A 20,640-nucleotide genomic window follows, 5' to 3' on the forward strand; every position below is an offset into this window, starting at 1 on the left:
TCTCTTTCCTTGTCTCTCTCCACAAAGCCTGGAAATCGTGTGATATTACTTTTGCATAAGATCTTACACCACATTTTAAAAAGCTATTATGATTAAACCACATTTGTGATTTTTTTTTTTTTTTAAATCATGAGCAACTTCTGCCTTAGTTGGAAGGAAAAGATCACAGGAATAAGGTACAAGGAAAGCTGCTTAAGTTAGGTTGTAAAAAGGGAAAAAGAGAGAGAGAGAAATAGGAAAGAGAAAATTCAGTAGTTCATTTCCCAGAGCAGAGGAATCATGACAAATTCGAGACAGGAGTAATACTGAAGAAAGGGGGGAAATGATGTGAGTTACAAGCAAAAGAAGATGAACTGGAAACCAGGGACAGGAGTGGGAGGGCAGGGACTTAGAACTCGACTGTCTAGCACAGAAGATGACAAGATAATGGCAGAAGTCTAGATGAATACAAACAAAGAACACGGAGATAAGAAAGTTTAAATTCAAATGGGCTTGGGAAGGAATAGAGACAAGAGGAGGGAGGGAGATAGCTGATGTGCATGGAAATCTGGCGGGACTGGGAAGGCGGCATGAACAGCAAGCACAGACTGCACGCGGCCTCAGATACACAGTGCACTCCCTGGGTGTCTGGCAAAGATCTCTATCATTCAGCACTTAACCTTCAGCCTGGGGAAACAGGTCCCGAGAGCATATTAGATCTTCATTTCCCTCTGGTCGCCATAGGCAATACATTAGATATTTAAGCCTTGTCCTCGAAAACTCCTTCTTTTTGCTATCATGATTCCATGCTGACTTCCCTGGTCAGACGACCTCACCAATGTGTCCCAAGAACCTCACCTTCCAGAGCTCTGCCCCACTAGGGAAAGACAGAAACAGGCTGGGGGTATGGCTCCACCTGCCAACACCCATGTCCAGGGAAGAAGCAATTACAGAAGCCAGAACTCCCACCTTCTGCTCCCCGTAAAGATCCTGGGGTCCATGCTCCCAGTGGGGAGTGAAATGATAGGGGGAAGATGAACAGAGGGCTCTGAACTCCATCAGGACCCAGAGAGAGAAAAGAAAGGACATTTGGAAGTAATTACAGGTGTAGGTGTGACTTGAAAAGGCAGAGAAGACAGGACCATGGGATAAAAATAGGCAGATATATATAAATATAGACAGACCGTTATAGAAATAATAGTCAACCCCTAGCTATGACCCTGGGAGAACTACTGTAGCTTCCAAAGGAGGAAATGGAGACAGAGAGCTCTGGTGGTGGGAACACTGCCGAGTTATACCCGTTATCTTACAATTCTGTAAATCAATATTAAGTCACAATAAAATTAAAATAAAAAAAAAATCCCTCCTTTCAGTTTTTCCAGAGTTCAGGCTTCATAACAGTCATAAGCTTGTCTGAATGTTATATTTTCACTGAGTTAGCATAACATGCGAGTCCCAGATGATCTTGCATACGCTATATCCAGACCATTGCCAAAACGCTGAGATTTTTAAAAAAAAAAAAAAAGTTTCACTGGTATTTTACCTTTCTCTCTTTTTAAAAATTACTCATTCACTTTTTTTTTTTTGAACCAGGGTGACAGATAACCAGTTCTGACTATTGGTGGTGCCTGGGATTGAAATTAGGACCTCTTGTATACGAGTCTTACGTGCTATCACTGTGCTATTTCCCTAGTCCCTGAATTTCATTTTAAGATAAGAAATCTTATGTGTAAGATTCCTAAAGAGTATCAGAGCCTGTTTTCACTCATATAGCTTCTTGTTCAAACTGTCTGCTTTTCTTTAATACTATTTTTTCATTTTAAAAATCTTTTCATGTGGTCCAGGAGATGGCGCAGTGGATAAAGCATCGGACTCTCAAGCATGAGGTCCTGAGTTCAATCCCTGGCAGCACATGCACCAGAGTGATGTCTGGTTCATTCTCACTCTCCTCTTATCTTTCTCATTAATAAATAAATAAAATATTTAAAAAATCTTTTCATTTATTTACTGGATAGAGACAAGAGAGAGAAATTTGAAAGGGGATAGGGAGATAGAGAGGGAGACAGAGGGACACATGCAGCCCTGCTTCATCACCCATGAAGCTTTCCCCCTGCAGGTGGGGACCAGGGGGCTTGAACCTAGATCCTTGCACACTGTAATGTGTACACTTAACCAGGTGTGCCATTGCCTGGCCCTCAAACTGTGTGCCTTCTAGGTCTTTTGAGAAGAGGTTCCAAAAGTAACTTTGCCTTTACCTGGGTTAAGAAAGGTCCTAAGCCTGGGAGTATGGATCGACCAGTCAATGCCCATGTTCAGTAGGGAAGCAATTACAGAAGCCAGACGTTCCACCTTCTGCAACCCACAATGACCCTGGGTCCATGCTCCGAGAGGGATAGAGAATAGGAAAGCTATCAGGGGAGGGGATGGGATATTGCCGGGATAGCCTGAGGGTGCTTCTTCCCGAGCTAGTGCTCTCTGGGTTGGAGAGAACTCAACTGGAGCTGATCTAGGCTGCTGCGTGGGAGAGGGATCAGGAACTCGTGCCGCACTAACTTCGCAGGAGATACACTCTGGAACTCTCGGAGCCGGAAAGCAATTTCCAAGTGTCTTTAATCTGAAGAGCAGCTGTTTTTATACTCTCCAAGTAGGGTGGAAACAGGATGTGACAGAGAGGGTGGAGCAAAAAGTGACTGGTGGAAGATCAGGGTGTGACAAGGAGAGGATCAGGGTGTGACAAGGAGAGGATCAGGGTGTGACAAGGAGAGGGGGTGGAGCAGGTTTGAATTCTACCACTAAACCACCAATGCCCTGGAGGGAAGGTGGTGCTTTATGTAAATGTAAAAGTGATTTATGTAAACAGATGGCAGTGGTTATGTAAATAGAATGCAGTGTGAAGCAGGGGGGATTTAAACCAAATGAAACAGAAGGGGTTTTTAAAAGCAGAATTAGAAGATACCAACAATTCCCCCTTTAACTAATGGCCATAGTATCGGGATTGCGGGGCACTTTGTGAGGCAGGGAGACTAATAAGAGGCACATCTTTTTGGGGTTCTACTGCCCCTCCTTGCTCAACCTCTCCGAGGAGAGAGAGACTAACAGGATTGACACACCCCTCAAGCTCAAGCCCTTCCAAGCTCAACCACATCCTCACAATTCCCTAACATCTCTCTCTTACTTTATGGCCATATATAACTGGGTCAATGTCTGTAAAAGGCTTCATCTCTGTCAGGGGAATAGCAGTGTAGGGGTGAACAGAAACCTATATCATACAGGCATTTTCAAAAGAACTGGCATAAGACATGGAAAACAAAATAGGCGAGCAGCAATAACCAGTGTGATGCCAAGGGGAGGCCTGAGGGGATATTTTCTGCCTCAAAGGGCAAGGCCTAGCAGGCGAAAGGGCATTTCTTGCCTCTGGGGGTATCAATTGCCTCTGGGGGCGCTTCATGCCTCTGTGGGCATCTCTTGCCTCAAAGAGCGTTTCCTGCCTCTGTGGGCATAACCTAATAAGAAGGGGAAGTTTTCTGCCTCTGGGAACAGAGCCTGCAGGCGAGGGGACATGGCCTATAAAGTCCCAAGGCTCTGGCTGAAGTTAGTCTTTGAGAAACACAGCAACGTGTACCAGTAAGTCCGATGGAAGTGTCAGTTCAAAGTAGATGACCACGGAAGAAAATGCCAAGGGATGAAACGCTGCATATCTGTCTCGATGGGGAATGTCGGCCACCAGAATTCTGCTTTCCTGTAGAGAGTGAGCTTTGGAGTCTGTGAATCTGTTTCTTCAGGTCGTGCCAGGTCACATCATTGGTTTCAGGGGATGGCTGTAATTGTGGGTGATGTCAGAGGTCAGGGGTCCAAGATGGATTTCTGGGGATTCTATATGAGCAGATGCTTCTTTATGCGAAGGCTTGTCATAGCTTTAGTCAATTACTTATGAAAAAACTTTGTAACAAATTAGAAGTTTACTACAATTGATAACTCAATGATTACAATTGGTTTAGCTATCTTTATAATTTCGTGTAAAGGTCATCTTATGTGACCTCATGTAGCAGTCTCTATATAGCAAAATTTTCATACCGAATTTAAGTCACATATATTGATTCTTAACTATTTTTACATTGGGTTTTTAAGCAAACTCAGGTTACTAGAGTTAACATATTTTAGTGATTTTTTTTTTTTGATACATTTACAATGTCAGATTGATGCCAAATTTGTTGTGGATTAATTTCCACAAGATAGTTTACAGGACATTTTTGGGGGCCCTCCAAAAATGTGTATAGAGGATTTGTATTTTAACTTAGGAGATGATGAATGGTCACATTGAATATTTAGAGTTTTACCTTAAACACTCAAGTTACTTTAATGAATTGATTTTACCTCTCCTGGTAAGAATGTAGCTTCAAAGTTACACTTTAACTATTAATGTTTACCAAACTTGAAACACACATATTAAACATATAGTTTATAACACACAGGAGGAGAAAAACTTGTAAATAAGACATATCATTTCAAATGCGAATTTAGATCGACTGTCATAGTCGAACCATCTTTATTCACACAGTTTAAGACTAAACATTTCATATTTATATCAAGACTTAAAAAAGAAATCAAAAAGAGGAATGAACAATTTTTGGACTGTTTCTGGATGTCTCCAGAAACCATGGCTGTGTCCAGCCGTTTTATATAAAGTCAGTTAACTTTCAGAGTACTCTGAGCACAATGGGTCGTACAAAAATTTTGGTCACTCAACTCACTCAATTTTTTTTTTCTCACTCATTCACTCACAAAACACAACTGGCCAGTCATAGCATAAGACATTCGGGGGGGGGGGGGAAGAGTTCTGTGAATCAGATTTTTTTTGATTCTGCCATGCTGTATTATGGATCCTGGGGTGCATCCTGTAGTCCTCTTGCAGCCAGTCTTCTTGCAGTGTTTCTTGTTCTTCAGGGATATCAGCGCCATCATGTGGGTATTGCCGGACATGGCGGGCAGGAACCCAAACAGGCTTGGAGTAATTTTGTGGAAAAATACATGCGAAACCCCTCCCCATAGTCAACAGGGGGTCAGGTCCTTTCCAAATTTTATCAAGTGGGTCTTTCCATTTGACTTTAATAGCTGGGAGGGTGGGTGGTGTTTGCCAATGAAGAATTATAGGAGGTTGGTCTGAGTTTTTGTAAATATTAAAGAGATTTAATGTAGTTAAGGCTTTTGCCAGCTGGATATTGGGGGGGGTACATTTGCCCTTTTTCTTTATTTAATTGAGCCTTAAGAGTTTGATGGGCCCTCTCAACAATGCCTTGTCCCTGTGGATAATACGGAATGCCTGTAGTATGAGTAATGTTCCAGAGGGAACAAAAATCTTTAAATTGTTTGCTGGTAAAAGCAGGTCCATTATCCGTTTTAAGTTAAAGAGGTAAGCCCATTACAACAAAACAGGAGAGCATATGGCTTATAAGCTTTTTTGAGTTTTCTCCAGTCTGAGCTGTAGCCCACATAAACTTAGAGAAGGTATCAATTGAGACGAACACATATTTTTGATTGCCAAAGTTGGGTATGTGGGTAACATCAATTTGCCAAAGAGCGTTGGCTTTTAACCTCAAGGATTAACCCCCAGAGTTTGAATAGCAGGTGTTTTGATTAGACCCGCACAGGAGGAACATGTAGCAAGAATACGTTTTAACTGTGGCAGAGGAAATCGAGCTCGAAGACCTTTAAGATTAACACGGGTTAGGGAATGAAAGTCAGCAGGATTAGAGACAGAGGCTAGGAGAATTCCTGTGGAGGCAAGGTGGTCGGCTGCAGCATTCCCTTCGGACAGGGGACCAGGAAGAGGGCTGTGGGAACGTAGGTGCTGAACATACAGTGGTTGGGTTCGAGAACAGAGCATAGAGGCAATTTGAATTAAAAGAGGAGAAAGTGGGTTGGCATCAATTCTTACATAAGATCGAGCAAGTCATGGAAGTAAGTTAACAGTATACACACTGTCAGAAAAAAGGTTGAAGGATTCTGGTACAGCTTTTAATGCAAGGAAAACAGCATAAAGTTCTTTGTACTGAGGGGAATTATCAGGAAGTTCAGTAAAGAGAGGTTTGGGGTATTGCTGGTCTGGATAATATATAAGGGCAGCAGCTCCCTTTTTTCCACCATCAGTGAACACTGTAGGAGCAGAGGGGATGGGATCTCCAGAGAAAAGTTTAAGTACTAGTAGAGGCAACAGAGGTAAAGAAGCTATCAAATTATTAGAGGGAAAATGATTATCTAATTGTCCTGGAAAACCCATTAAACTTATGGCAAAACGAGAATGGTGGCGTATGAGCCATTCTGTATCTGTGAGAGAAAAGGGAAGAATGATTGAATCTGGTTCCCTTCCTAAGATCTGAACCGATCTGTTTCTTCCTTGGCGAACCATAAATGCTAAGGCATCAATCTCGGTAAGGAGTCTTGGAGCTCCACCTACTGGCGTATGAAGCCATTCGAGAATGCCATGTTTCTGCCACAATGCCCCCACTACCGTGGGGGGGGGGGGAGTTAAAGATTAGAAGATTTACTGGAGAGGAGGGGGAGAACCGAACGAGGTGCACGTCCTGGAGAGCCTGGTTAACTTTTTCCAGTGCCAAGGAGGCTTCGGGGGTTAACATACACTTTGAGGAGGGTTGTTTGTTTCCTTTTAACAGATCGAAAAGTGGTTGCAGGCAGCTCGTAGGCAGATAAAGATACTGCCTAAGCCAATTCAAATTTCCAAGAAAACTTTGTAAAGAAGCAAGAGTGAGATTAGAAGGAAAAGTAACACAAGGTTTTAAAGGACGAATCTGCGTTAGGGAAATCTCTGAGCCTAAGAAAGATATTGGAGGAATTAGCTGTATCTTCTCAGGATAAGTCCACTTCTCTTTAAGGCAGGGATTAGAAAATCACGTAGGGCGGAGAGATCTGTATCTAATTCTCCCCATATTAACACGTCGTCCATATAATGAAAAACCTTAAGGCCCTTATGAATATATGGATAAAGGGCAGATTTAACAGCCTCTTGACAAATAGTAGGACTATTAGCCATGCCCTGGGGCAGTACCACCCATTCAAATCTATCGGCAGGGCTGGCATTATTAATAGAAGGAACAGAGAAAGCAAAACATTTACAATCTTGTGGGTGTAAGGGAATAGAGAAAAAAACAATCCTGTATATCAATAGCTATGATTGAAATTCCTGTGGGAATCGTGGAAGCAAGAGGCAAACCCCTTTGGGGGGAGCCCCAAACCTGCATGGTTTTATTAACTGCACGAAGATCTTGGAGGAGGCGCCATTTTCCTGAGTGCTTTTTAATCACAAAGACTGGAGTATTCCATGGGCTCCGAGAATGACTAATGTGTCCCAAAGATAACTGCTCTTGGACGAGTTCTTTTAAAATTTCTAGCTTCTCCCTAGGCAAAGGCCACTGTTCCACCCAGACAGGTTCATTAGAAAGTCAATCTAAGTGGGGAGTTCTGTTACGAACAGTGGCAGTTAGTACTGGGGGTGCTGGTTGGGTCTAGCAGTCTCACAGGAGTGAGTGTGGTGTCCTGCAGAGGTGTCTGAGGATATCACTACATCTAGAGATTCCAGCAAGTCTCTCCCCAATAAATTGGTGCTTATATCAGCTATTAAAGGCTGAAAGCGTCCGGTAGTCCCTTCTGGATCTTCCCACACAAGGGAATCTCATGTGCGGAATGCCTGAGTCAATCCTCCAACACCATGTAAGCGTGGTCCTGGGAGGAGTTCCCAACTCTGGGGAACCTCTGCTTGTCTTAATATTGTCTTATCTGCTCCCGTGTCAATCAAACACTTAAAAGGAATATTACCAATCTTTACTGTCATAGTTGGGTGACCCCTTTCTAAAACAGGGGTGGTCCATAAAATCTCAGGCTCCGAATTCGAGCTGTTCTCTTGCTCCAGCCGGTTATTTCTATGCTGGAAGTTCCCACATACCGCGGGTTCCTCCTTCTGCTCACCCTCTGTTATTGTTACTTGGCGTGGTGGGTGTAGCAACGGATTGGGTCCCAAGCTGGGCTTCTGTTTGTGGAAGAAGGGCACAGCACCAAGCGGGCGACCTGCTTCCTTCCCTCTTGGGGGCGGGGCTAAGGGAAGCCCCACACCTAGTAAATCCGTTTACATTTGGCAGAGGCATGCCATTCCTATGGAACCTTGACCAACAATCTCTCCTCCAGTGAAATCCTTTCTGGCATCTGGGACAAGGCATTCGTGGTCTCTGATTCCCTGTCTGGAGGCGGGGTTGCCCTGACTGGAGGCAGGGTCGCGGTCTATTTTCTGGACATTGGTTACGCCAATGACCTTGGCGACCACACTGAAAGCAAGCCCCTTTTTGCTTATGTATGGTAGTTGCATAGGCCTGTAACATAGGTCATTGAAAAGAGCTTGATCTGAGATCCTGTGTAGCTATAATCCAAGTATCTGGGTGTTCGTTTTTTGTTTTTTTTTTCCTCCAGGGTTATTGCTGGGCTCGGTGCCTGCACCATGAATCCACCGCTCCTGGAGGCCATTTTCCCCCCTTTTTGTTGCCCTAGTTGTTGCAGCCTCGTTGTGGTTATTATTGCCATTGTTGATGTTGATTTGCTGTTGGATAGGACAGAGAGAAATGGAGAGAGGAGGGGAAGACAGAGAGAGAGGGGAGAGAAAGATAGACACCTGCAGACCTGCTTCACCACCTGCGAAGTGACTCCCCTGCAGGTGGGGAGCCGGGGGCTCGAACCGGGATCCTTACGCCGGTCCCTGCGCTTTGCACCACTGGGTGTTCGTTTTTAAGAGTGATACAGGCCTGTCAAAAATGCGGAAGCATTCCATCCCAGACTATGGATCGCAGGAGGAGAAAACGAGCGTCAGGATTATAAATATTTCTTTCCAAACTCGACTGGACCCTGGCAATGAATTTAGCGAGGGATTCATCAGGTTCTTGTTGAAGGGAGAGAATGGGGGCTGAGGCCGCTCCCATAGGTGGTGTTAATCGCTCCCATGCTTTTAATGCACACAGGCGTACCTGATCATAATACCCCGGTGGAAACTTGGCTTCTGCCTGTTGAATCCCTGTTTCTAATTGGCCTGTTCCAAACAATGCATCAAAATTCCCCTCTGGCTGATTTTGAATATTTTCCCGCGATTGTTGTAAACATTCGTCGCGAAAGAATGCCTCCCATTGCAGGAAGAGAGGGCCTGGGAGCGTAGCACGAGTTACATCCCTCCAATCTTGGGGGGTATTAAGGTTCTGAAGCAGGCCTTGTAAAATGGACCTGTTCCATGGGGCATGAACACCGTCATCCTTGATAGCCTGGCGTAGTTCCTTCAGGTCTGTGGTGGAATATGGATACTAGGCCTGAGGTTTTTGTCTATTGGGGGCAACATTGACCGGAAATGTGTGGACTTGCTCTGATAAGTGTGTAGCGGTAGGAGGAGTCACTGAAGTGGAAGCTTCTGGACAAGCGGCCGAAGAAGTGGTTTTGGAGGCTACAGGAGAATTCGGACATGTGTCTGTCAAAACGGGGGTGGGCGAAGAAGCAGCCGTGGAGGCAGTAGGAGGTTCCGGACACGTGTCTGCCAAAATGAGGGTGGCCGAAGAAGTGGCTGTGGAGTCCAAAGGAGAATTCGGACACGTGTCTGCCAAAATAGGGGCCTCAGGGCAAGATGCCAAAATAGGGGCCTCAGGGCAAACAGGATATGGAGATCGGGTTATGGGAATTGTGTGGAACTGTACCCCTCTTATCCTATGGTTTTGTTAATGTCTCCTTTCTTAAATAAAAAAAATATATATATATATATGTCCTAAGCAATAGTCTGGAAGAGTGAGTGAAGTCTTGGGTGTTCTCTCTCTCTCTCTCTCTCACTGTCTCTAATATATAAGGACACCTACCTCTCAAGCTGGTCAGATATTTTCTACTGTCTAAAGAGGATATGCAATCTCATTGGGAATTTCAAGGGCTCTGATTTCCTTGAAACGTACTTAATGGACATACCTTTTCACTAAATCAAAACTCCCATTCCTTTATTGAATCCTTACCAAGGCTAGATGCATAGAAAGGATTCAGATCTACCTAGGCCGTCACGTCCACCCCCGTCACCACCAGAAGAAATGACAAGCACTTCTACTTAATCCCACAGCCTCTTCTCAAACTTGCTATTCAATTCAGCTGCTTTGCTGTTATCATTCCATTTTTTTCTCACTTCAATTAAACTTCTTTGTTACTTACCTCACTAGTTCTGAAAATTATTCGGTAGTTGTATGGAGATCCATTTTCTTTCATTTCTTCTGGCTTTTCTCTCCGTATGCTGACAGCCACAGGACCAAGGTTCTCATCAGCCCCAAAATAGTTCCAGTGTTCTTAATATAAAATAAAATGAAATTAAGATCTTATATTTCCCTTATTACTTATTTAGATCACTCAGGAATTATACCTGTAAAGCCTCAATACACTGAACAAGTATTAATCCTCCTTAATGAATTGTAAAAACAAAAATCTGGCTACACAGGCTTAGTTTCAGAGGTGTTAACACAGAACAGAGGTGTCCTGGCGGCTTTTATTTTAGCTACTCTGAAACTTACTACTCTTACTGTTCTTTTCCAAAGCAATTTACACTTTCTTCTATTTTAACACCTAGACTGACCATGTTGTCTGTTCTTCCTTGCCTAAGAGGGCTTTGTGTCAGGAATTCTTGGCTTTTGTGATAAATAAAATAAATGACCTAGAAATGGGGGATAACAGACTTTGATGCCTGAGCTTTGGGAGACCCAGGTTTCCCCCCTAACTGGCACAGGGCAGAGACAAACAGTGCTGTGCTTAAAAAATATATATATATATACGAACAGAAACCTGTGCATGTCTGCTGAGAACACAGGGCAACGAGAGAGGAGGTTTTTTTTTTTTTTCTTTCTGGAACTAGAAAGAACAGAAAGGACTGTGTGTCACTAAGCAGTACTTTATTCTCAGGGAGTCCAAATAAAAGGGAGTAGGAAGGAACTCAGACAGAAAGCTTCAGTCTAGGAGGGCCCTGGTGCTGGGCCTCACTCACCACAGGCTGTGGAGAACTCGAAAGACATGTGGCAAAATCAGTGTGCCTAGGGGCTGGGGAACTGGCAGGAACTGCTGATGATTTAGGGGCCTCTCTCTTCAATGCTCTGCCAGTGAAGACTCTTGCCCTTGACCCAAAACTGGAGCTTAGGGCAAAGTCTCTAAGTGCCAAATGCTGAATTCCCCTCCAGTCCCCTGGCTAGGAGGGGTCAGAATCAAAATCAAATGAATAGAAAATAAAAGTGCTATTTCCAAAACACCTAAGTAAATACTTGTTGGAGACATTAAATTTGTTGATATATATACACAAAATATCCACAGATGAGGAGGTCCGTAAAACATGGAAGAGATGAAAAGTCAGGGGAGATAACTTACATTTTTTTAAAAAATTTCCCAAATACAGACATTCCATTGCATTATTAACAGCTACAGGTGACATGGCCAAATGACTTGAGTGGTGACATGGCACATTCTTTTCACGCAAAAGGCACAAGTCTTTCAAAGTACATGTTATGTCCATCCAAAATATGCAAGTTTTCAAATGTTTGAAAATCCATGAAAATGCAAAATGCATGACGTCTCATAGTTTAACGGTTAAACATTGAGGTAGTGCTTTACGAAAAGGGTTTGCGAGCAATAAAGAGAAATGATCAGGGATGCCATAATTATCTGGGAATCTTAAGAGATGATCATCATTCATGGAAATTCAAAATAAGAAAATCACAGTGGGGTCGCAGGCAACAAGCACTTGGATATGGAGAAGTGAGGAGACAATCCAGTCAATGTCACAATGTCCATGTGCAAACACTCATGTCCACCCTAAAGGCACAGCACAAGAATCGCACTCAGGTTTGCTTACTCTTACTTTGCACACAATTTTAATAAGCTTGGTTGTCTGGTCTTCAAGCCCACAGCCTTATTTCAGAGGTGTGATAATTCCAGATGTTGACAATGTCCAGAGGGTGGGGCTGGTATAGACTTGCATGCAGACAGCAATGTGATAGAACTGACAACAAGGAAGAAAACAGAAGGGGGAGGGGGAGACAAATAGTATAAAAAAGCGGACAAGAACTGAAAAGAAAAAAAAAAAACAAGACAGCAGTCTGGACCACTGGCCAAAAGGGCAAAGCTCTTCATGTACTTTTAGGGTTTCAGGAAATAAATCGTTGAATGCTGCAGCCTACAACAGCTGGGCAGGTGTGAGGGTGAGTGTGAGTCGCACTCAGTACGTTCTGGTTCTGTTCCTGACACTTCATGGACTCAACTGACAGCCAGCCGTCCCGAAGCTCCTCAAACACACCCCGCACGTCACATGATGGGCAGTTGGGGCTGCTGCTCTCGCTAGTCTCAGAGCTAGAGGACTACCGTCAACATACAGGCACAGCCTCAGCGCACATCTCCCCAGGGGACAGTAGATTCTTGCAAACATTCTCTCTTCTCCTTTGGTCTCCCACCGTCTAACTTTCCTTCATGTTAGCACACTGTGTACATCACAAAGAAGTGATGTCAGAAACAACATCTTCATTTTAAGCCATCGGACCACAAGCCTACATGGATCCAGACTGTTTTTGTTTTTGTTTTTAACTTTCTTTTCTTTTTAACTCAAAACCCCCGACCCCCATCTCTACCCAGGCCTCCAATCACTCTATTTCACAAGGACTCTCACACCGAGCTCAGCCTCCCTTCAGCCCGGACCTCACCCTCTCTACTTCCTCATTTCCATCGTTGTTGAACCGTGACTGTGTTTTCTTTAAAGTTTTCTTCAACTATTTATCAAGCTTTAGACTTTTCTTCCACTGCAAACATCATGAAAGAGCTAGCTAATCTCTCACCTCAGAATTACTACAACCAAACTTCCGCTATGTAGGTCACCAATGACAGTCTTGAAATCAAAACAGGGCAGAGGGTGGATAGTATAATGGTTATGCAAAGAGACTCTCCTGCCTGAGGCTCCAAAGTCCAGGTTTAATCTCTTGCAACACCATAAACCAGAGTTGAGCAGTTCTCTAGTGGTTAAAAAAAAAAAAAAAGTAATTAATTAAAAAAATTAAAATAAGGAACATTCTGTGGTCCAGGAGGTGGCGCAGTGGATAACACGCTGGACTCTCAGGCATGAGGTCCCAAGTTCAATCTCTCGCAGCACAAGTACCAGAGTGATAGCTGGTTTTTCCTCTCTCCTCCTATCATTCTCATGAATAAATATATACATAAAATCTTAAAAAAAAACAAACACTTCTGGCATGTACACTTCTCGCACCAAGTCTCTTTCACATGTAACCTAACTGGTCCTTTTCTATTTTCCTAGAAATACTTTCACTTTCCGTCTTTCAGAACAACACTCAGTACTCTCTTGAGACCTTGTCTTCACTACTCCAGCAACTCTGATCGTGCTCCCTTCTGGCATATTCCTTCCACTGTCAGAACTTCAACTGCCACATCAGTCTGACACGTCCCCGAGGTCCACGTGCGGACTACACACTCCTCCACGCCCCAATACCCAGACTCTCGCCCTCTTCTTTTTTTTTGTCTCATGGGTCCATGCCAAAGTGAAGCCGCCACCTACCACTAAGCCTATATATTCCAGTTTCGGCAACTGCTACCGAATTTACCTAGCTGTCATGCAGACCCCAAGTCAGACCCTGCAAATTTTATTTGTTATTTTTTAATTTATTTTCCCTTTTGTTGCTCTTGTTGTTTTTTTTATTGCTGTTGTAGTTATTACTGTTGTTGTTATTGATGTCGTCGTTGTTGGATAGGACAGAGAGAAATAGAGAGAGGAGGGGAAGACAGAGAGGGGGAGAGAAAGATAGATATCTGCAGACCTGCTTTACCACCAGTGAAGTGACTCCCCTGCAGGTGGGGAGCCGGGGGCTCGAACCGGGATCCTTACTCCCGTCCTTGTGCTTTGTGCCACGTGCGCTTCACCCCCTGCACTACCGCGGACTCCCTTATTTATTTACTTTTAAATCTACTTTTTCTCTCTCCGACTTAGTCTCGTCGCCACTGTCACTGACTTACTCTCCTCGCCTGCAAGTCTCCTACCTGGTTAACTCGTAGCGGCTTCCTTCACACAGGGGCCAGAGGCTGCTTGAAATGGAAACAGAGCAGCAGTATGTTAACCTGGTAACCCCAGTCTCCCAAGGATCTTCATATGTCTATGTACATTTCTGGCTTCCAGAAGGTCCTTCCAATCGGCCACCACCCTGTCACTCCAGTCTCCACTCAGGCCTTCCTGCTGGCTTTCTAAACCCTGACAACCAACTATACTGAAGTCGCAGCTGCTCCGACCCCAGACCGGCCTGGTCACTTTGTAAACTGGATACATTCCTCCCACTCTGGACTCAACATAAGCCTTCGAGTCCTTCAAGTCTCACGTCACTTGGGCATCCTCTACAGAGAGGATGGAATATAGCAGCAAAACGAATGTTTGTTTTGCATATTAATACACCTGTTTTATTGAAAAGTGTTAAGGATTCTGAAAAACATACAAATTAGTGAAACTGAATATTTATCTTAAGTACAAAAATTTAGTAAGGTTACAACACAAAATGTGAAGTTACAGAAGATAAATGCCAAACACGTTATTTGTCTAAATTTTAGAGCACGGTAACAGCAGAAATGAAAGTACCGTTTAAATAAGAAGCTAAATCCTACTTAAATGATGTTACTTAAAAAATGAAGAGTTGGGAGTCGGGTGGTAGCACAGCGCGTTAAGCGCAGGTGGCGCAAAGCGCAAGGACCGGCTCAAGGATCCCGGTTCAAGCCCCCGGCTCCCCACCGGCAGGGGAGTCGCTTCACAGGCGGTGAAGCAGGTCTGCAGGTGTCTGTCTTTCTCTCCTCCTCTCTGTCTTCCCCTCCTCTCTCCATTTCTCTCTCTCCTATCCAACAACAGCATATATAACAACAATAATAACTACAACAACAATAAAAAAGGGCAACAAAAGGGAAAATAAATAAATATAAAAAAAATGAAGAAGAGTTAAAAAAAAAATAAAGCCAGCCGGCGGCACACCTGGTTAAACACACACATTACAGTATACAAGGACTGGGGTTCAAGCCCCTGGTTCCCACCTGTAGGGGGAAAGCTTTGCGAGTGGTGAAGCAGGGCTGTAGGTGTCTGTCACTCCCTTTCTATCTCCCCCCCTTTCCTCTCAATTTCTCTCTGTGTCTATCTAATAAATAAATAAATCTTAAAAGACAAGTTAAACATTATCCTCAACATTCCACTATATTTTTTCATTGTGGAATTTTCTCCAGCTGCTGAAGAAGTCCATTTCTGAGTTGGGGGAATCTTGAAGCACTAATTATAAACTTACTTCCAATACTTATTCAGACTCTGTCTTCAAACAAACCCGGTTTCCTCACTCTGGGGAAGATCTTTTTAAACGTACACGTGTGTTTGTGCAAAAACAGGTTTAACCGAAAAAGAGGTCTTTCTATTATTCCCAAGTTAGCATTTCCATGGGGTCTTCCTCTATTTGAGCTTCACTGGTGAGGAAGGAAAATTCTGGGCTGGTTTCCTGGGTTAAATTCAGTATCACCATGGACAGACTCTGATCTAAAAAGGCTGTCTTGGCAATTATGGAGGTGGAAGTGGAGGTGGAGATAGGGAGCCTCCCATCAAGGTTACTACTGAGGCTCGGTGCCAACACTACAAATCTACCACTCCCAAAGACTATTACCCCTATTCCCTCCCCCCCCCCCCATTTTATTTGATAGGACAGACAGCAATTGAGAGGGGAGCGGGAGAAAGAAAGACAGATACCTGCAGACCTGCTTTACCACTTGTGAAGCGTCCCTTCTGTAGGTGGGGAGTGGGAGGCTTGAGCCAGGGTCCTTGCACATGGTAACATGTGTGTTAATTGGGCCCCTAAGAAATACTTTCGGGGAGTCAGGTGTTAGTGCAGTGGGTTATGGTCACATGGCGCAAAGCGCAAGGACTGGCGTAAAGATCCCGGTGTAAGGATCCCAGTTAGAGCCCCAGCTCCCCACCTGCAGGGGAGTCACTTCACAGGCAGTGAAGCAGGTCTGCAGGTGTCTGTCTTTCTCTGCCCCGTCCGTCTTCCCCTCCTCTCTCCGTTTCTTTCAGTCCTATCCAACCACGACGACAAAAAACAAGGGCAACAAAAGGGAAAATAAATAAATAAATATAAAAAAATAGAAATACTTTCTTCAAAGCACGGTTTTATTCAGTTAAAAACCCTAATATACTGTGTCATCTCTGGCAGACCTGGGTTCAGTGCGCTGCCTTTAGCTGAATCATTTAGTCCTGAAGCTGTGAAAACTACGAAGGAGCCCCTTAACTGAGACTAACAGCCTCCAGTGACCGCTGCTCAGGAACAGCCCCCAGCAGCCACCACCAGTCTGCCTGCACATCCCGGGGGTCTGCAGGCCATTCCACCAGGGGTCTCCTGGCAGCAGCCGTATACCGGCTCTACTCTGAGGCGCTATCTACAGTCTCTTACCAGCCATCAACCTCCATCGTTTCCTACTCATCAACTGCAAGTAGCTCTCTATCCTGATTCCTAATCCAACTTACTCTGTTGGGGGCAGGAGGCAGAAGGAGGAGGAGGAGGAGGAGGGAGCTGGAGGTTGGAGATGACAGGGATTCACATGTCACACAGGCTCCCGTGCTAAATAGGAACAGACATGGGCCCTAGGTCAGATCAATGGGGTTTACAGTTAGTGGTATTTATATACTTTCCTCATGTTTGCCCCAATCCAGCTTTCTAGGCCTATTCTCAACTCTGAAACCATCTTCCCAGGCAATATTTTTAGCCTACCTGCATGTTAACTCTCAGGCTCAGGCAAAAATACTAAAGTCATGAGCCCCTTGGAACATACCTAAAATAGACCTCCTAGCTTCTTCCCACACGAAAACCCTTACTTTCATCTGCTCTATTCCTACCTTTAGGTTCCAGTTTATTAAACAATTTGTCTTGCTTTATATCTTACCACCTTTCAGCCACTACATTTCAGGGGCTACTATGACACCATCCTGACTTCCCTGGGCAGACAACCTCACCAATATGTCCTGCCCCACTAGGGAAAGATAGAAATAGGCTGGGGGTATGAATCAACCACTCAAGGCCCATGTCCAGTGGAGAAGCAATTATAGAAGCCAGATCTTCCACCTACTGCTCCCCATAATGATTCTGGGTCCATGCTCCCAGAGGGATAAAGAATAGGAAAGCTTCAGGGGCCAGGTGGTGGCGCACCTGGTTGAGTGCACATGCTACAATGCACAAGGACCCAGGTTCAAACCCCTGGTCCCCACCTACAGGGGGAAAGCTTCATGAGTGGTGAAGCCGGTCTGCAGGGTCTCTCCGTCTCTCTCCTGCTCTGTCTACCCCTCCCCTCTCAACCTCTCTGTCTCTATCAAGTAAGAAATAAAATAAATATTAAAAAAAAAAAAAAGAATAGGGAAGCTTCCAATGGAGGAGATGGGGCAGCAGGGAAATCTGGTGGTGGGAACTGTATGGAATTAATTGTACCCTGTTGTCTTACAATCTTGCTAATCATTATTAAATCTCTAATACATAAAAAAGAATGCTAAAGAAAGACTGGGCAACCATGGAGGAGAGAATTCTGATGATGAAGGAAGAGATGGGGTGAGCAACAGAAGACTCAAGCAGAAGAGTGGTGGTGGAGAAATCTGCAGATGGTGAATTAAAATACAGCACTGCACCATCTAATACGGAAAATAACTTTGTGCCAGGTTAGTGAGATGAAAAGGAAGGAAGGAAGGAAGGAAGGAAGGAAGGAAGGAAGGAAGGAAGGAAGGAAGGAAGGAAGGAAGGAAGGAAAACAATACTGCAGTCACTGACAGAATGTAGTAAATTCGGGAGTCGGGCTGTAGCGCAGCGGGTTAAGCGCAGGTGGCGCAAAGCACAAGGACCGGCATAAGGATCCCGGTTTGAACCCCGGCTCCCCACCTGCAGGGGAGTCGCTTCACAGGCGGTGAAGCAGGTCTGCAGGTGTCTGTCTTTCTCTCCTCCTCTCTGTCTTCCCCCCCCTCTCCATTTCTCTCGGTCCTATCCAACAACAACGACATCAATAACAACAATAATAACTACAACAATAAAACAACAAGGGCAACAAAAGGGAATAAATAAATAAAATAAATATTTTTTTTAAAAAAGAATGTAGTAAATTCAGGCACTTTGCCAGGCACTCCAATGTCCATGTCAACCAGGAAAACACAGGTTACTTCCTTCTTTGAGGGAGGTGGTAACTATGATCTAGAGAGAAAGTCACTTCCTAGTCATGACTCGTTAAGTGGAAGTACTAGCTACTGAAGTTTAGCTACTGATTGCAAAGCTCATTTTCTTAGCCACTATAAATAATTGTTCTCCCTCCAGGATCATCACTGGGGCTCGGGGACTGCACTATGAACCCACGTAGGAGATGACCATTTCCTGGAGGCATTTTCTCATTTTGTTGTCCTTATTGTTGTCGTTGTTGTTGTAGGATAGGACAGAGAGAAATGGAGAGAGGAGGGGGAAGACAGAGAGGGGGAGAGAAAGATAGACACCTGCAGACCTGCTTCACCGCTTGTGAAGGGAACCCCCTACAGCTGGGGAGCCGGGGGCTTGAACTGCGATCCTTGCACCAGTCTATGTGCTTCGCGCCATGTGTGCTTAACCTGCTGTGCTACCACCCGGCCCTGCCGCTATATATAATATGGTTACTCCAAAAGTTTTGAAAATTGTATTATGGACTTCAAAAGTTAAATAAAAGAAGTGATGCCTTAAAGGGATCAGCTAGCCAGATGACACTTAAGAAGAATCAAAATGTACTCTCGGAAGTGTATTTGGCCTTATCAGTGCATGGCTGACTTCTTTCTGCCTTCACACTGCTCCTATTTTCAAAGCTGCAGGCTACCATGTGCTTTGTCTGATGACTTCTTATTAGTTCAGCTTTCTACATTCTAAAAGGATGACACACAGAGTGTCCTCACTCGGAGGAGCCACATAGAGAGTTACAGTTTTGGTTGACACATTCACAACAAATAATAATAATGTGGCATTATTAGAGGAGAAATAAGAAGTGTAAGCTCCAACTAATCAGATCACGCAGCGTTGACCACATCACTCAGGTGTGAACTGTGTATAAGCTTGTACGCAAAAGGCAACAGAAGTAAAGCTGTGTGTATTGTGCCCCTCTAATCCCACAATCTTGTCCAACAGTATTAAATTACTAATAAAAAAAAAAGTTGAAAAATAAGAAAATCCAAAGCAGAACTTGGACTGGGTTTGGTGTATTGCACCAAACTAAAAGACTCTGGGGTGTGGGGGTGGGAGGGGAGGGTTCAGGTCCTGGAACAGGATGGCAGAGGAGGACCTAGTGGGGGTTGGATTGTTATGTAGAAAATAGAGATGTTACACACGTACAAACTACTGTATTTTACTTTAGACTGAAACCACTAATCCCTTGATGAAGGAGAGGGAGAGGAAGAGAGAGAGGGAGGAGAAAGAGGAACAGGAAGAGGAGGAGGAGGAGGGGGAGGGGGGAGGGAGAGGCAGAGGGAGAGGGAGAGGGAGAGGGAGAAGAAAGAGGAACAGGAAGAGGAGGAGGAGGAGGAGAAGGAGGAGGAGGAGGAAGAGAAGAAGGAGGAGAAGGAGAAGGAGAAGGAGAAGAAGAAGGAGAAGTAACTGCAGGGTGGAGGAGACAGCATCATGGTTCTGCAAAGACTCTCATGCCTGAGGCTCTGAGGTCCCAGTTTGAATGCCCAGCACCACCATAAGCCAGAGCTGAGCAGGGCTCTGGCATGTCTCTCTCCTTTTCTCATCTAGATGAAATAAATAAAATATAAAGAAGTAACTGCAATCTCCCCCTGACACCCAGAAAAATTAAACTTGATAATTTAACTGTAAAGAGGAAAGGAAAATATAATTACAAGAGTTATAGAACCTCAGGGCTGGCGGCGGCTTACCCAAGAGCGCTCACGTCCTAATTCCCGAACCTGAGTTCAAGGCCCCACTGCCCCACCTTCGGGGGGTGGGGGGGGTGACCTTATGAGCAGTGCCACAGGTGTCTCCCCTCCCCCATCCTCTATCCTAGAAAGAAAAAACTGGTTGCCAGGAGCATTGTAGTCATGCAGGTACCCAACCCCACAGTGATAACCCTGGTTGGAATTGAAAAAAAAAGAAAATTATAGGACACGAACAAGTAATTTTTGGATTGCTTAGTGTTTAATGTTTTTCATAATAATGTCAGCCTTTCTATTACTTATTTGAGGTGTACCATTTCTCTAGGGGAGAACAACATAATCTGGCCTGCGCATAACTGAACAAAAATATTTATTTCTCTATGACTGGAGACCCTCAACAACCTGTGAGAATCCTGGGGCTGTTTTTTTTTTGTTGTTGTTGTTTTAATTCAGATACATGTATGGAGAGAAGCCGAGAGCAAGGAGGTACCAGGCAGTAAGTACCCCACTATCCTGGGAGTTTCTCTTGTTGCTGTGGTACTTTCATGCGGTTTAAAGGCCTGGATTTCAGGGTTCACTGTGGTGAGGCAACTGGGTGAGCTATCTCCAGGCCAGACATTTTCAGTTTTTATAGAAACAATTTAAAGCTATATAATTCGTGGCATTAAGCACATCTTTTAAAG

At 44.4% G+C, this 20,640-nt stretch overlaps 1 protein-coding gene across 1 annotated transcript in view; it reads right to left on the reverse strand.

The window, feature by feature from the left end:
• Positions 1-20,640, reverse strand: part of SIPA1L1 (signal induced proliferation associated 1 like 1) — a 322,776-nt gene that overhangs the window by 126,879 nt on the left and 175,257 nt on the right. The window contains exon 6 of the mRNA XM_060174201.1: positions 10,207-10,337. Coding sequence (XP_060030184.1) covers positions 10,207-10,337 — 131 coding nt within the window. The remainder of the gene's footprint in view (positions 1-10,206; positions 10,338-20,640) is intronic.

This window comes from Erinaceus europaeus, chromosome 16, assembly GCF_950295315.1.
Source record: "Erinaceus europaeus chromosome 16, mEriEur2.1, whole genome shotgun sequence".
NCBI classification, from domain to species: domain Eukaryota; kingdom Metazoa; phylum Chordata; class Mammalia; order Eulipotyphla; family Erinaceidae; genus Erinaceus; species Erinaceus europaeus.